Source organism: Molossus molossus, unplaced genomic scaffold, assembly GCF_014108415.1.
Source record: "Molossus molossus isolate mMolMol1 unplaced genomic scaffold, mMolMol1.p scaffold_m16_p_17, whole genome shotgun sequence".
Classification (NCBI taxonomy): Eukaryota; Metazoa; Chordata; class Mammalia; order Chiroptera; family Molossidae; genus Molossus; species Molossus molossus.
This window is the reverse complement of record NW_023425352.1, coordinates 8,800,035-8,817,578: the sequence shown is the minus strand read 5'-3', so window position 1 is coordinate 8,817,578 and position 17,544 is coordinate 8,800,035. Positions and strand designations below refer to the sequence as shown.

General features: G+C 49.2%; 1 protein-coding gene across 2 annotated transcripts in view; it reads right to left on the bottom strand.

Annotated features, from left to right (window-relative positions):
• Positions 1 to 16,584, bottom strand: part of RGS10 (regulator of G protein signaling 10) — a 34,463-nt gene extending 17,879 nt beyond the window's left edge. Inside the window, exons 1-3 of one of the 2 annotated variants that reach the window (XM_036265793.1) lie at positions 16,457 to 16,584; positions 4,885 to 5,003; positions 3,629 to 3,715 (exon numbers count right to left, since the gene is read on the bottom strand). In XM_036265793.1, coding sequence (XP_036121686.1) covers positions 3,629 to 3,715; positions 4,885 to 5,003; positions 16,457 to 16,505 — 255 coding nt within the window. In that variant the 5' untranslated portion in view covers positions 16,506 to 16,584. Of the gene's footprint in view, positions 1 to 3,628; positions 3,716 to 4,884; positions 5,004 to 6,825; positions 6,913 to 16,456 lie in introns of those variants that run through there. The other variant, XM_036265794.1, reaches the window with a different exon arrangement.
• Positions 16,585 to 17,544: the final 960 nt, after the last annotated feature.

Below are 17,544 nucleotides of genomic sequence, written 5' to 3'. Positions count from 1 at the left end.
CCCTCGGTTTGGAGCCTCTGAGCATATGAGCCCCAGCAGAATGGACTCATGCTCAAGTCCAGGGCTCAAAGGCAGCACAAAGTGAGAGAGCGGGAGGCCAGGCCCCCACCCACAGGGTGTCCTCGGGTGCTGGCTGACCTGAGTGGAAAGAACTGGAGTCTCGTGTGCCTGGCACTGTTCCAGGCACTTGGATACACTGCGGGAGAAGACAGACAAAGACCTCAACCTTATGGAGCCCATGACAGAGGGAAAAGCAAACCATCAGAAGACAAATCAAGAAATTATATAAGAGACCAGAAAAATCGTAGGTGCTAAGGAGAGATCTGGCTGGATAAATCTGGTAAAAGAATGGAAAACAAACCAGTACGGGTCTCGTTTAAAACAATGGAGGCAAAAGTGAGGTTCACATGGATCCCACGACTACCTTAGTTCACTGTGGAGATGAACCCTCAACAGACTCCAGATGTGATAAGTCTGACAGTGAAATTCAGCTGGGCTGACTTCTCCCCATGCTTATGTCCTCCTCTGCTTTTCTAAAATAGTGACTTTGACCTTACTCCTGGTTTTACTTCCCCTGTAGCCAGACCCACCAGAGAATTCACAGGCCCTAGAGTCCAAGACCTGGTGTGCAAGCTGGCTCTGTCTGCACCAAACCAGCAGCCTTGGGCAAGCTGCTCCTTCACCTGTCCAGCCACAGCCCCTGCGAGCGTGGGAGCAGCCACCAGGCTCACGCAGACAGGGCTGGACACCACGGCCTCATGGACGCTTCCTCCTTCCAGGGGTGTCTGCATTCTGCGGCAGTTGACAGTAGGGCAGGGTCACTGAGCTGAAGCAATCACCAGGCACATTCCAGACTAAAGGACACAAACCTTCAAGGCATCAGCCTGGGTGTCCGGGGTGGAGGTGCAGAGAGTGGCTGCCAGATTCTGGAAACTGTCTGTGGGATGTGGATGAGCCAATGCAACCTACCACGTGGCTTTCCAGTGTCCACCTTGGCCCCTAGGTTTTCCAGTGCGCCCCCCCCCTGCCCGCCGGCCTCCGGCGCAGCAGCCAGGCCACGGAGCAGAGCATGCCCCTCCAGCCATCTGGTCTTCCTTCAGCTGTTCTCTCCAGGAATTCTCCCCACATGCTGATCCCTCTTCCAGGAACACAACCCCACCTCCAGACTCCACTTCTGTTTCGGCTGAAAATTCGCTTCCCCTGGGGTTTCCAGACTGCCCACTGCCTGTGCTCCCACAGAACCTGCACTTCCTCTTTCCAGACTGGCACACTGGCAGAGACTTGGCAAGCTGCTTCCCTGCCTAATGCCTGTTCCCCTCGGACTTTGCAAAAGGCCTGGCCCTGAGCAGGCACTCCACAGAGATCTGGAGGACTCAGCTGCACGAAAGGACACACCAGCATGGTCTGCAGGGAAAATGACAGGGTGGCCTCAGAGCACTAGGTCAAGTCCCAGCTTGGCCAAGGAGGGACCTCGACTCCTTGGTTTGTTCAATGATGGGCAGGTTGGCCAATGTGTAGGCCCCTCTCACCTCCAACACGTAAAGAATGAGGCAGAGGGGTGGACACCTGTTCGCCTAGCTTGAGCTAGGGTTTCAGGTGAGGCTGGGCAAATCAACTGCACAGTCCAGCATTTATGGGAGGTTGTCCCTGGGCCCTGCCCTGGGTGCCGGGGGCAAAGGAAAATAATGGACACTCCTGCCTGAAGGGTTGCAGCCAGCATTCTAGCAGAGTGTCTCCTGCTCTCTGAGGCCATTCACCACCCAGGAGGCTCAGGCAAAGTCAGCCAGGGAATAGAAGACGCTGACAAAAGTCAATGCCAAGGGTCACGCCCTGGATGGCTTTCTAGGCCAACCTAGGAAATTTGAGCTACAGGGGACCATCCTGGGCCCTGCAGGGAGGAAGGCCACACTGCTCCATCTTGGGGAAAGTGTGTCTGAGCCCTGAAAAGCCTCTGAATAGCCTCTGAATAAACCCATAGTGAACATTTTCCAAGTTGTTGTCTGCAAACACGTAATGACTGCTGGGTTCCAGCCCTCGGAGACAGATGCGCGATAACCGGAGCCCACAGCCACATCTGCCCGTGGAGATGTTCTGTTCGGCAGGCAAGGTTTTACTTTTTTTTTTAAATTAGTTCTGCCCGGCTGGTGTGGCTCAGTTGGTTGAGCAGCACCCCATGCACCAGGAGGTCACAGGTTCGATTCCGGGTCAGGGCTTACGCCCAGGTTGCAGGCTTGATCCCCAGTGGGGGGGCGTGTAGGATGCAGATGATTGATGTCTGTCTCTCATCAATGTTTTTCTCTCTCTCTCTCTCTCTCTCACCTCTCCCTTCCTTTCTCTGAAATCAATAAAAACATATTTTAAAAAATTTAATTCTAGCCCTGGCCAGTTTGGCTCAGTGGTTGGAACATCAGCCCACAGACCAGAGTTGCGTGTTCTATTGCAGTCAAGGGCATGTACCTCGGTTGCGGTTCGTCCCGGCCCTGGTTGGGGTTATGTGGGAAGCAACCAGTCGATGTGTCCCATTGATGTTTCTCTCTTTCTCTCTCTCCCTCTCCTCTCTCTCTCGTTCTCTCCCTCCCTTCCACTCTGTCTGAGATAAATGGAGGAATATCCTCGGGTGAGGATTTAGGAAAAAAAAAAAAAGTAATTCTAACCCTTATAATATTGGATGGATTCACATAAAAATCCAAATGTTTAGCTTCTCTGGAGAAATAAGCAGCACTGGGCCGAAGATGGAGAAGAGCCTTAGGAAGAAAGGCCCCTCAGGGTTCTGGGGGCAAGAGTGGGCAAGCGAAGACCTAGTGGGCAGAACAAGAAGCAGGGCAAGCCCAGTCGGCCACAGACCCCAAGGCACTCACTGCCAAAGTCATCTCAGCAACCAGCCGCAGCTCCTGGAAGCAGGGCGGCTGCCCGATGGTCCTGTCCCCACCGCGTCCTACAGCCGCACACCCTGTACATTCATTCCTTCCCAGACCCTGCAGGCACTTAGCTGGTAACCTCTTAGAAACACACAGGCACAGGCCTCCTAAACACCCCCAATCCACAGGCTTCCTTCCCCACAATCTCCTCCACCTTGGCTCTATCCAACCTTCAGGGATGGAAGACATTAGAATGAAAGGCTACCTCCTGCCGCAAGCACAGATCTACCAGGAGAACAGTCAGAACGTTTTATGTGGGATGCCTGCCAGCTACATGTTTCCTACAGGTGGACTGAACAACCGACAACCTCTCTGAGCACCTGCTGTTATGACCACATCTGCTTATCATCTTCCTACCTCCGTACAAAACGCCGACGTGTTCAACTCTGGGGCAGCTTCCCTGTCACTTATTCACGAAGAGAAAAATCATACAAGATGAGGAACTCTAAATGACATAAATTGCTATTTTTACTTTAAATATTTGTCCATTTGCACAGTTCCATTTAAACAAGGATTAACACCCTCTTTTCAAAATTATGAATATTTGAGCAACATAAGATACCTAACCTGAAGCTTAAATCTTCCCCCAAATCCAATATGGGTCAGATTTCTGTAGGCAATTTCAAAATATATTTGAAAGGCAGCTGTAAGTTTATAAGGAGAGGAAAAGAAAAATTATGGAGAACATGATTACAAAGTGGAAGACATACCTGTTTCTTATCTTGCATTTTCTTAAAATCTTCACATGCTAGCCAAAATAAAACATTTTCTTCACTGAATTCCTTTTTTAAAAATTCCTATGGATACAGACAAAAATATATATATATATAAAAGACATTATTCTACTTAAAATAAATAAATAAATAAATAAATAAATAAATAAATAAATAAATAAATAAAGCATTTCCCTTCAAGGATTGATTTGGTAAAATCCAATAGATGAAAACCCCACCCTAAAAAACAAAGTTTACGCTTAATGTTAAAGCTAGAATCTCATATGCATTTGAACATAATGGCTTTGACATTGTAGGAAAGAGTAAAAATGAAACAAGTTATCTCCTCACAATTCTAAGCTGACAATAAATTACCAGAAAGTAAATTAAAGTGGAAGATATATCAGTTCCTTCCAGACAGTGTTTAAACAAAGTACATTCCTCTCAAATCAGGCCCATTTTTTAAACAAAACAAAAGAAAATATATTAAGCATGTCCCAAAACGTCGTGATGAAAACTATTTTAAGTCGGAGGTGTATATTTTTCTCTTTTGGCAGATGGCGGGGTTAGTGGCACAGAAAAGTGTCCTCCGTGAGATTCAGACCGAGCTCACAGTGGCCTGGTGTCCAGGAATACCGTAGCTCTGTTTGCGACCCCGTTCCTGGACGCTGAAGGACCAGCAGCCTAAGGGCTTATCCTGGCCTGACCCCAGACTTAAGCACAGATTTTGGTGGAACTCGGGCAGATTCAGGGCCGTCTTCAAATTCACACACACTTCTGACACCTGGGGTTGCTGCCAAAAACGCGATTCCAGGCAGCACCGCTGGGTCCCCATCCATCAGCCTCCCCGTGAAGATCAACTTCACTTTTCCAGCTGTTGTCTAGCCTGTCTCACCCTGTTAATAATCCCAACACACAAAAAAACAAACCTCACATCAGCGAGACCCACACCACCCCTCCCCGGTGTCACAGAGCTAGCCGTTCTTTGTAGGTCCTGTCAATGAACATGGTATCTCTTCCCCATTGCCCCCCCGCCCTTCCATCCAGATGTATAAAACCCAGAAAGGTCTGTGCGTGACCCTCGGTGCTGGTCCACGGCTACCTGGGAAAGCCTTCCCATCTTGGCATCGACAGGTGAGAAGTTCTCATTCTTGAGTTGGGACAGACAGGGTTAAAAACTGGCCTGTGCTTCCCCCCCACACATCTAAACTTCACGTGCGGAATCAATCCCATCAACAATGAAAAAGGCAAACCCGAAATCTTTTCACGCCTTCTGGGTCTTCGAGCAGATTCTCCAGAGAGGCCGCCCATTTGGTTGTGCTCTTGGGGTTCTGATGGCTGCTGCTGGAACTCACATCACTGTCGTGGATATCTGCAAAGCAAAGTCTAGACTGTACACGTGGCCCATAGGTACTGTCATTTAAAAATATCTGCATGTAATGGTCATCACCATCCATCATTAATGTGGCTAACAGATACTAAGTTAGGTGCCAGAATCTATTGTAGGTATTTAACCTGGTGAACTCATTCTAGTCCTGACAATAAACAATCTTATGAAGCAGGTGCTACCATTTTCTTCATTGTACAGATGAGGAAAACAGGTTCGGAGCAATGAAGAGACTTGTTATTTCCCTACATTCCCCTTACATCTTTCCTCCACCCATGCATCCACTGGCCAAGTGCAGGCAGCCGAAAGTCTCACTCAAACCCTCCTCCCAGGCACCTTGGCTCAACAGAGACACCTTCCCCTTTACACTTGCTGCACTGTCTTATAATTATCAAGCTGAGTTGTGATTATTTGCACAACTGACTCTTACTCATCCGAAAGCCCCTATACATCTTTATCTTATGTCTCCAGCACACAGCTCAAGGCTTGGCACACAAATGAAAGTACATACCAAGGCCGGGACTAGGGTGGGCAAGGGAAGCATTGGGCAGAGGTGCAAAATTTAAAGGGGTTACCAAAGCACTCAGTCATCAAGATAAATGTCATTTTCATGCAATGTTTTGAAAAATAAAAAGTAATGCCAAACATTCCATAATGAGCAAACTGCCTTTTAAATAAAGGCAGGATCGTTATTACTGATGTTTCCTTCTGCCCCAGGCTCCAACATGGCTCAGCATCACTCTGTCAACTGTGTGCAGACTGAATGAATGAATGAACGAGTCTTTGTACCTGGCTGCACTCTCTTATGCCAGACACCTAAAAAGCATCTTGACTAAAGGATAGGGCACAGGGGACCTCCTACAAGCACACTTTTGCTACTAGCCTGAAAGAGGAGGTGACAACACAAACATGTCTCATTCTACAGAACGTGGCTCCTTGGTGTCAAGGGAAAACCGTGGAATGTCACGTGGGATGGGCCCAGGTTCCAAACCCAGTATGGCCGATTCAAACAGTGTAACCACGGGCAACATTCTGCATGTGAAATACAGATAACCCCCTATATCTCAGGGTACCCAAAGGATTAAAAGAGGAAGCATCAGGCACCTAGAAGCTGACAGTGGACTCCCAACAAAGACTAGTTCCTCTCTCCCCTTCCTTAAAGTAATGTATCAAGTGAACTATTTTTATAGCTAACACCCTTTTCTCCATTGTCTTCTTTTTTTCAAAGTAGAGACATGTTCCTATAAAGAAAAGTTTGAATCTAGGAGGAATGAAGCCTTGAATTAAGAAATCGGACAAATCGGAGGGACCACTTTATGAAGTATATGACTGTCTAACCATAATGCAGTACACCTGAAACTCGTACAGAATACTACTGCATGTAAACTATAATGGAAAAAATAATAACAATAAAAGAAATCAGCCAAGCAAGTCTCTTTAAAAGGATAAATGAAAAAGTCTTATAAATATTCACCGCTGCAAATAAGTAGGGGCCATACAGTTTTAAGTGTTTGGAGAGGAAAGCTGTATCAGAATACATTGGACTTAACAGTAATTCAGCTTCTATCACCTCTTATGTACTACTGGGGGTCAACACACACTTTAATTTTCAAGCTGCTGAGACTCTGCCTCCCAGCATCTGGGAAAACTACCTGGATTTCAGACAGTCCCTGGCTGACTTGGGCTGAACAGAGCAGAAGCCAGAACTCCGGCGGAAGGCTGTGTGTGTTTCAATATGCCCTGGTGATGGAGCAAGTAGGGAATGATGGGGGACAAAGCCATTCTTTTAACAGAGAAGCACACTCACTTGAACACATCACAAATGGATCGGATGCTTCTCTAAAGTGAACCTTCAGTTCGTGGATATTAAATTAGTTTCCTGCTTTCTTTGCAAATGCTAGCCTCTGAACACCGAGTTTCTGCCCAACAAAGTAGAAATCAAATTTAAAAGATCATTATTATAAGAAATTTCTGCAACAGGGTTCATTCTGCCAAGCATTTCACTAATTTACTCTTCCGTTCTTTCCCCGGAGGATACAGTGTGACAGTTGACTCCAGTCGCCCGGCAGATCCTCTCTTAGGTAAATAAATGCGGAGACACAAGTTCGCGGTTCCAGGAGCAACCTTAGGCAGCTAGCTGCACACTTCTCTTGCTGTTGCAGAACCACTGCTTGGGCCCTAAGTTTTCAACCTTAGCCTCAAAGGATTCCAAAACTCTTGACATTATTTTCAATCATAAACCAAACCACATTTGGGTTTTCACTGACATGCTACCATGGAAATAAACACACTCGGTGGATTCCCATTTAGCCAAAACAGTGCTCTGGTTAACCAGACCTTCTGGTTAACAGAGAGGTAACATAGTCGTCCCCACCACTCGACAGCTGCTACCTTCCCCCACCTTTTATTTCATAATCTAATCCTTTTGTATGTTAGATTTCTGTGCCAGCTTTCATTTGAACAAAAAGTTTTACAATTCAAAACCCATTCATCGAATCTAGTCATCTTATTTTATATAGCCTGGGAAATAAAGGTCCAGAGGGTCAATGACCTACCCAAGGTGACCCAGCTAAGGAACGGCTGGATGGAACCTGATTGTCTTTCGATTTGATTAAGGCTTTTGGCTATGCCTTTTTTCTATAATCCTTCTTGATTGGTTTTAATAGATGACGGTCAGACAGATCTGGATAGATCAGCATTTGCAAACTCCATTTCCTTAACGGTGTCTCTCTTTTCCAAGTCATTATCCCTGACCTCCAATGAGATTTAGCAGAGGTCCACTCCATTTGGCACTGCCCTAGAGATTGTCCCTTAACTCAGCATTTCCGTTACTCAGGGTCTGTCCCCTGCTCAGCAGACATCTGCTAGTTTCTGATGTATGTCATTAAGGGCTTCCTAAGCCATCTCAGTTCACTTTAAATGTTATAATCAGTCCAATAATGTATTGGAGAAAGAAATAACCTTTCTCCATAGCCAGCTGGTTTACTATCTGGACTTAAGAATAAAGCAAAACCCAGCTTTCCAACTCCTGGTACTCGGACCTCTAAGGTTTGATACTCTTCTTTCCTTCTTCATCAATAAAAGTTCCCATTTAGATGGATTCCACAGGAAGGTAGGTTTGGATACAGAGTTAGCAGCTTTAAGACCTCACCTCTAGTATGGAGCTGTTGGTGACAACATCTGTTTCAATTTGTCCGGCTCTGTTTACCTTTTGTTGTTGTTTAGTTCAATTGTAAAACATTTTCGTAATTAAAAAAAATATTTTTTGTACCTGTTGGGCTTTTTTTTTTTATCCTCACCCAAGGACATTTTTCCATTTTTTGTTCAGGTAGAATGGGAGGGAGAGAGAGAAACATCGACATGAAAGGGACACACCGAGTGGCTGCTACCCGCATGACCAACCAGGGCCGGGGACAAACTGCAACCGAGGTACGTGCCCTTAGCGGGAACCAAACCCGGGTCTCTCGGGACCGCAGGCTGATGCTCTAACCGCTGAGCCAAACCGGCCAGGGCCCTTTTGGGCTCTTGAAAGCATTTTAGATGTTCAGATTTTTGCAGGAACAATACTTATTTTTCTTTTTTTTTTAATCCTCGCCCGAGGACATTTTTTTCATTTTTTGTTCAGATAGAGTGGGAGGGGGAGAGAGAGAGAGAGAAACATCGACGTGAAAGGGACACATTGAGTGGCTGCCACCCACACAACCCAACCAGGGCCAGGGACAAACTGCAACCGAGGCACACGCCCTCAGCGGGAACCGAACCCGGGTCTCTCTGGATCGCAGGCCAAATCTCTAACCGCTGAGCCAAACCGGCCAGGGCTATTTTTCAACAAATTCATTTTCAGCCCTGGCCGGTTTGGCTCAACAGTAGAGCGTCAGCCCACGGACCAATGAGTCTCGAGTTCAATTCCAGCCAAGGGCACATACCTCGGTTGTGGTTCGTCCCCAGCCCTGGTAGGGGGCATGCGGGAGGCAACCAGTAGATGTGTCTCTGTCACATCAATGTTTCTTTCTCTTTCTCTCTCTCTCTCTCCCCCGTCCCTTTTCTCTCTCTCCCTCCCACTCTATCTAAAGATAAATAGAAAGTAAAATATCCTCAGGTGAGGATTAAAATAAATAAATAAATTTATTTTCAGATTAATCTGTCATTAGCTAATAATAAACACCAATTGTTTACAATGTTCTGGGCACTGTTCTGAGCCTTTTACATGGGTTAAGTCATTCTGCTCTCGTGATGACTCTCTGATGTGGTCAATATTATCCCCACCTGACAGGTGAGGAAGCTGAAGCACAGTAACTTACAAGGTCGCCCAGCTAGGAAATGGGAATCGTGGTCAAGCCCAGACAGTCCCACTCCAGAGTGCCTGCCCTCTACCACGAGGCTCTAGTGTCACTTTTATTTTTGCTATCTGCTGATCTTCACACTCACGGAGGCCAGAACATGATGGCCTCGAAGTGATGATAACAATTACACTGTGGGAGAAGACCGAGAAAACGGGTGAGAGTCCAAATCTGTGCAGACAAAAACCCCTCTAAGACTGGGTCAGAATCATCTATCATGTAAACACATGTACATACGCTTCCCATTTACATTTGTGCTGCTCTATGCTCTATGTGGTTTTTGGCTTCAGTAAAAAGCTATCATTTCAAAGACGGCGCAGCATCCTGGTGCAGATGGCCGAGGCCGGGCGGGTCCTTGCAGCATACTGCATCATGCATTATTTATAGATGTTATGACATCATATCTACCAGAGGCCTTCTCCACACATTAATTCCTTGCAAATTCATGGTCAAAAGGCATCTGTAACACTCATCAAAACTGAATGCTTACAGTGTGGATCCCTGCTATTGGTCTGCAGGAAGGTCTGGGGCAATGATCCTGCACTGACTATTTCCCAAGTCAAGTCATGTTTTAGTAAAATCTCAAAGCCCAGCTTCTTCAACAGCAGAGTCCATTTACATCCTCAAAGGGTCTGTCCCAAGTATTACAGCATATTACAGAAAATAAACTAAACATTCAAGCCCAGGAAAAGGCAGAAATGTTCATCATAAATTCCAAAGTGCTTTGCTACAACACACTCACACACGCAACATGCACACGCACACCATACTTTTAAAATACTCAAGGAATGTACACACCCCACAAAACTAATTTAAAACCCCAGATCACCTATACCACATCAAATATATTACATTAAAAAAAAAACCAACATCATCCCAACTCAGAAGCAGAGAATCCGTCTGTTAGAACTGATGACCTGTGTAAGGGCTCCAAAGAAACTGGGTCATGGAAACACTGTATCTTCTATCTAAATATCACTTAAGCATTTGTGGCGGCGCCAGTGTCTAACTTCTGAGAATAACTACCCATCAGGCATGCAATTCCCTGAGCAGGGAGGTTTGCGTGAACTGCAATTAGTAGAAAATAATAACAATAAAAAAGCGTTAAAGTAATCATAATAATAGCAAGCATCAAAGAGCAGAGCAGGCAGTTTGCAGAGGGTTGGCTCGACTCGGAAACAGCATCACAACAGTTTCACATGAGGTCTGAGGCCTCAAAGCAAGCCTTGTGCTCAGGCTGTGCCTCCAAAGGTCACCTGTGCGCCTGGGTCTGTTCACCGCACGCCCAGCCCCTATTCCACCCTGCCAGCACCCTGGTGCTGGGCGAGCTGAAGACATCTGCCACAGAGGGTGGGGCCATTCCTTACGTTCCATGCTCTCGGGTCCACCGTGGGAGTTCCACGCAGCCCCCAAATCTGCTGCCTTCTCAGAGACGCTCTGTGTGAGACAGGCTAGGGGCTGTGGGGCTCCCAAGCACCCTTGGGTCCGAAGGAAAAACAAACCTCAACATCCTCTTTTGAGTGGACTAAACAACAGATGGCCACTGGTTTCTAGTTTCTACCAGAGGGAAGGAAATAAGGACGCCAGACTGTTATGGGTAGCCTCCCTAGAATCCTCACTTTCCCGAAAAAAACAAAATTACCCAGAAGCCCTACCTTGAGGGTGAAAGGGAAGACCCTGTCATCGTTTTTCACTTTCCAGAAGCCCCTCTGCTTCCTCTGGGACCTCACATTTATGAATAAATGTGCCCTCACTCTCCTCCTCTGTGTCACTCTCCCCTGTCCCCTGACTCGAAGCATGCAAGGGACACTTTCCCTCCGGTGTCAGTCAGGCCGACTGCGCATCTGTTGAGAGTAAGAGATGTGTCTCTCTGGTGGATTAGGGGCAAGGCTGAGAGGATGACAGCTGTGACAATAGCTGGCATTTACTGAGCACTTACTACATCACATGTCAACTTCCCAACAACCCTTGGACGCTGGGTGCACGGCCGGTCCATTTTACAGATGAGGAAACTGAGGCACAAAGCATGAAATAACATGCTTCAAAAGAGCAGTCAAGGAAGCAGACGCACGAGGATCCAACCTGAGGTTGTCTAGCTGGAGAGCCTGGGAAGGAAAGGGTTGTGGAAGGGGTACGAAATGAGAGGCGGGGCCCCTTTCCTCGCAGAACTTAATTAATTGAAAAGATGAGACCAGGAGTTCCCAAAAGGCCATCTGCTCGCATGAAGTTTTCTTCACTGGTCCATGAAGAAATGAGAATGAGAATAACCAAGCGAGGTGTGTGGATAGAGAAAAGCCAGTCTGGGATTCTGATGGGTTCTTTCATTTTTAAATAGATAATTATATTTACTTACATGGTGTAAAATTCAAGGGCTACAGCCCTGGCCGGTTTGGCTCAGCGGTTAGAGCGTCGGCCTGCAGTCCGGAGAGACCCGGGTTCGGTTCCTGCAAAGGGCACATACCTTGGTTGCAGTTTGTTCCCGGCCCTGGTTGGGTTGTGCGGGTGGCAGCCACTCGGTGTGTCCCTTTCACGTTGATGTTTTTCTCTCTCTCTTCCTCCCCCCCCCCCACTCTATATGAACAATAAATAAAAAAATGTCCTCAAGTGAGGATAAAAAAAAAAAATTCAAGGGCTACAGAAGGGAGGACAGCGGAGGGGGTCTTTCTCTCCCCTCTCCCCAGGGACTCTCCCTATTAGAAGGTTCTTGTGTATCAGGATAATCTTTACACGAGATTATATCTTTTCTACTCTCGGGTGTTAAAACATCCTTGCGTTTGTGGAATGATAAAGATGGTTGATGATGGCGTTGTTTGTTTTTAATGTCCCGTCTAGAGAAAGAAAGTAAAAAAAGAAAGAAGGAAGGAAGTGAGGGGCAGGGAGGCAGGGAAAGAGAAAAGTCATCTTCTCCATATTCATTCTCTAAATATATCTTAATGAGATGACTAAATGGAGACTGTGTGAAGTCGTGCAGGTAGCTCTGGACTGGGGTCAGAGATCTGAGTTCTCTTCTGTCCCTTCTGAAACGGGCCGCTCCAGACAAGTCCCTGCCCTTGGGGGCCTGTGCAATGACAGGCCGCATTTCACGGGTAGAGAGAAAGGGAGGCAGGAGGCCTGGAAGAGCAGGTTTGCTGGACAGGGGACCCCCGCAGGAGCAAAGGCACAGAGGTGGGACTGTCCAGCCACCGAGGACAGGTTGGGGGGAGATGGGCCTGGGCAGGCCAGATTAGGGGTCTCTAAGCACCCCTAGGAGAGAAAAAAGCTGGCCCGCAGGCATTGCCCTCGAGAGATGGGAAGTTGCTTGGAAGGGAAATTTTCCCCGGAAGTCTGCAAGGGCCTGCTTCGCTCCGGTGGATGCCCCTCCACAGCCCTTATCGAGCTGTCGCAAGCCTGGGCCCCGCTGGCCCCCACAGCCAACCCTGGGGCAGCTGCCAGGGACAGCTATCTGGGGGAAGCAGAAGAAACTGGTGAGAGTAAATTTAGTGTAACTTAAACAGCAAGTTCCCAGAGCCAGTGTCAGGGGGCCGAAAGGGGTTACTCAACCCCAGGAGGGAAGTGACTCAGTTCACCCAGGAAATGGGCACCTGTGCAGGTTTCCAAAATTCATAACAGTGAGGAAAGGAGATATCGGATCAACTACTACATCAGTGCAAGTAAATAAAGCACCATAAGCCCCTCTGCCCACCAGTGTACAGGCTGCCCTTGGTGGAGCTCAGAGCTGGCACCGTGGACTCCACTGGTTGTGTGCTGACCACACCTGAATACAATGATGGCCCTGGACCCAGCAGGGTTCTCTGTGTCCCTGCTCCGCTCTCCCTGAACCCGAAGACTGGGGCCAGGGACTTCTGCATGGAAAGTTTCCCCAGGGGCCAAGACTGCTCTGCTGCTGGATTGTTGAAACAAAGACATTAAAACTGCTATGTCAACTGTCATCTTTAAACAAAAACTTAAGCCCAGCAATAAATCTGAAACTGGTCCCAAAAGTGTAATGGGATAATATATAACAGACGGGGGGGGGGGGCGGGGGGGGCGGGGGCTGCGGCCTGGCTGGCAGGTGAGGATTCCCCTGATATGCTGGTCGCAGGGCTTGGCTTTGGTTTTGCTTTTCAACTAAGCAGCATTGCAGTTACCATCCACCTTGCAGGTGGCTGGGGGAGGAGCAGGGTGGATGGCAGACCCCTTAAGTGGGTCTTCACACCTCAGTGATAGGAGAATCACCTGGGGCACTGTGGAGATGCAGCTGCTCTAACCTCCAGCCTCAGTCCCCAAGACTAAATGCACGGATCTGGGGTGTAGCCTGGAAAACTGCATTTTATCAAGCTCCTCCCCCTTCTACCCTCAAGCCGTTTGAGAAACCTCAGGAAGGAGAATAAGGAAATCACACTTGGAACCTTGGAATTAGGGTCTGGGAATGCCAAACCCTCTGCTTGAAAACATTGTCTCCAATAAGGTTTTGTTAAAAAGCAGGAGTCTGGCTGGTGCGGCTCAGTGGTTGAGCATCTACCCTGCACCAGGAGGTCACCGGTTCTATTCCCAGGCAGGGCACATGCCCAGTTTGTGGGCCCGATCCCCAGTGGGGGGAATGCAGGAGGTGGCCAATCCATGTTCTCTCTCATCGATGTTTCTATTTCTCTCTCCCTCTCCCTTCCTCTCTTTAAAAAATCAATAAAGAAAAAATATTTTTTAACAAAAGCAGGAAAGGTCTAGAGTAAAAGGCGCTGGAAGACAAGACTGCAGCCAGGTCCAAATAAGGGGCCCTGCAAGGGTGGATCGTGCTTTTGTGAGGCCACTTTAAGAAAATTAATTCAGAATCACCACAAAAAAAAAATCAGTACAGGGTCTCGTGGACCACTTGGCTGGCTTCTAGTACCTCTGCCTTGGGGGCCCATATTCACCCTTTCTCACTGACTCCTCCTTTTTCCCCCTGCTGGGTGATGACCAAACAGGCAGGACCTAATTTGTCCATTCCCATCAGGGGGTCAGACTTTAAAACTGAAAATCATAAGGAAGTCAAGTCGGGCCCTTGGATGCATTTAATATTTAGGGTTGTCCATCCAATACAAAATCATGATTTTCAGCCACTGATCTTTCTACCAGCAACCTAACCACATTTCATCAGGCTTAAAATGTGTTTCCTAAAAGAGGTACACTCCACTGGTGTCCCTAAAACTGCCCCCAATCTTTCTGGGGTGAAACCTGCCCACAGGCAGCAGTACCCTAAAACCATGCCTGTGCCATAATTCTTTCTGTTTGGAAGGCTTCAAACCCGAAATGATCCAAAGCAATAAATAACCTGTGCGGGATGTAACTGCAGCTCTGTTGTAATAGGAACAGGGGGAAAGATAACAGCTAGCCATGTGTGAGCACTTATCATGTGCCAGGCATTGTACTAGGGGCCTCATGCGTTTTAGTGTATTTAATTCCACACCTGTATGAAACCCACTTTACAGAAGGGGAAATTGACGCAGAGGTATTCTGGCAAACCAGCTCTCCTAGGGAAAAGGAAAAAAAGCTTGATGTTTAGCACTTGTCAATTTCCGTGGTATAACTATCCAACAATAGCCAATTTCAAGGTAGGTATGGTTTAGCCACCAGCTCCCAAATTTCCCAATAATTTAGCAGTTGGCTCAGAGGTCAAGTAACTTGCCCAAAGTCGCTAAATGATAATCAGGGTGAGAACCAGTCTGAGTGCAGGCTCTGACTACTACGCCACAGGTCTGTGAATATCCAACAGTAGGGAATGGCTAAAATGAACATCACAAGGGACTGCTTTGATCCACAAGCCACAAGGCAATATTTCCAATGATCACTAACACTCATACAAGCTCCTTACAATGACTATAAAGTTCTGCTTTATTAGGGTTGTCCTAAATATCAAATGCAATGATTTGCATAACCTGATGGATGGGAAACCAGCTCCAATTAAGTGCTCAGAGAGATAGCTATGATTATTCCCTTCTGTAGGTCTTTATCTGCATAGACAGAGAGGTTCCCCAGTTCCTAAGTGGAAGAGATGGGATTCAGGACCCAGCCAGTCTGGATCTAGGCCCATCCTCTAACCACAATGTCCCTCATAAGATGATATTAGGTGGAAAGAGGGTAGGGACCAACATGTACACTCTTTCTGTGATGCAGAAGTCACTTTTGAAGTGAGAGGCATTAGAAAAGCCTCTGAACCCCAAAGTCAGGCAAACCCGGATTTTCCGTGACCTGGGGCAAGTTACCTACCTAACAGCTCCTGGCTTCAGTTCCCTCCTCTGTGAAGTGGCTGTGACAACACATATCTCACAAGGTTTTCCTAAGAGTGAAAGGACAGTTCACAGAACTAGGTGAACACAGACCTAGGTGAACACAGACCTGGACTCACTTTAGGCTCTCAAAGGGGAGTAACGACTATTATGAGTAAAAAGATTGGAATCAAGGGCATGGTTTCATCTTCACCGAGGGTTTTTTGTCCTATCAGGTTGCCTCAAATTGTAGTTCAGGCTGGTCCAGAGTGACAGCCAAGACGAATCCTTTGTAATGTCAGAGCTTCCCTGGCACCAACTACAGAGGTGTCCTTCTCCACCCTGATGTTCACGCTCCCTCGAGGCCCCAGATTTCGGCTCCAAGGTGCAGGGCTGAAGGCGCCCCGCAGCCCAGGCCCAGAAGCCTGAGTGGATGCCCGGGTCAAGCCGTGCCTCCTCCGGGCGCCGTGTGGGCATACTTCGCACCCATGCCCGCAGCCCAGAAAGAGAACTCCAGAACCGGGGGAACCCGGGGGACCCGGGGAACGTGCTGCTTTCAGGACCTAGAGCCCACACTAAATGCAAAGTTTGGCTGTATTCTGCATCTTCTCTTCTCCCAAGCACTAAAAAGAAAACAACCGCCGTTCCTCTTTTCGGCCAAACTTCCTACGCCTCCTGGGCTCTGCGCTCGCGCCGCGGCGGGAACCGCAGGACGCTGGACGGCGCAGGGAGAAGTGGCGCGGGCGGCCGGTGTTCTCGTCGGGGCTGCACCGCCCGGCCGCGCCCGAGCCCAGGCGGGAGGGAAGTATGCTCGGCGGCGCCTCAAGCCCCTCGGGCGCCCCGACACCAGCCCGCGGGCCCCGGGAGAGCTTACCTGACGGCGGTCGCTTCCTGCTCAGCCGGCTCACCGCGCGGTTAAACATCTCCGCGGGCGCCCGGGTGAGGAAGGAGGAGCAGCGGGGCAGCGCAGCGGCTGAGCCGAAGGCAGGCGAGGAGGAGGAGGAGGCCGTGGAGAGGAGGAGCCGGTTCAGCACCGCCCCGGCGCGGCCGGCCCCCGCCCTGACGCCCTCCCCACTAGACGCCGCGTGGCGCGCTCCGTGCGCCCTGCCCGCCCCCCCCGGAGGGGGCCTCGCGGTCCCGCCCAGGGGTGCCAGGGAGGGCCAGGGTGTACGCGGGTGACTCCCAAACACCGAGACCCCGCCCCGCGCCTGAGATGGAGAGCGCTCGCCCAGAAAGAGCCCGCGCCCCCAGGATTTAGGAACCCTGCCCAAGAGATCACCGCGTCCGGGGTTCCTTTGCCCTCCTGGGCTCGCGGGAGATGCCGCCCTGGGCCCCGCCCGTCCGGCTCCCAACTCCAGCGCCCATCCCAGTCCCCCGCCCTCGCCCTGCAGCCCCGAGACAGGGACACCGCGCCGCGGGGGTAACCCGGCAACCTGCATGACATTTGTCTATGCCTAACTTTTTACCCATTGTACCAGCCTCCTTATTTTCTGTGTTAGGATTACTTGTATTTTCTGGGGAGGGGTGTTGCAGAAATTCCCCACAGAGCGGCAGGCGGGGGTCACCTCCCGGTTCACAGACTAGGAAGCCGAGTCCTCGCCGTTCAGTACCCGAGGGTGGTCCATGGCCTTCGCTTCCTCGCCCCCCGGATCCAGAATCCCAGCGCCCCCAGGCTTGCCTGTCCCGCCTCTCCCGGGGCGCGGAGCCTTCTCGCTGCCGCGAATGTCAGTGGGGCATCGGCAGGGTCAGAGCCGCGGTTCCCGCGAGAGGAGTGGGTCGAGCCTTCGCGGGTGGGCGTCCAGTCGCCCGCCGCGCTGCATGGACGCTGAAACTCGGGCGCCTTCTGCCCTTGGCCTTGAGGCTCCAGGGACAGACCTCGGGGTAATTCTGTAGGAACCTCATGGGTTCCATCGCAGAGCAATGCCTCTGCCCCGCACACAGGCTGGCTGGGACACTTTTCTA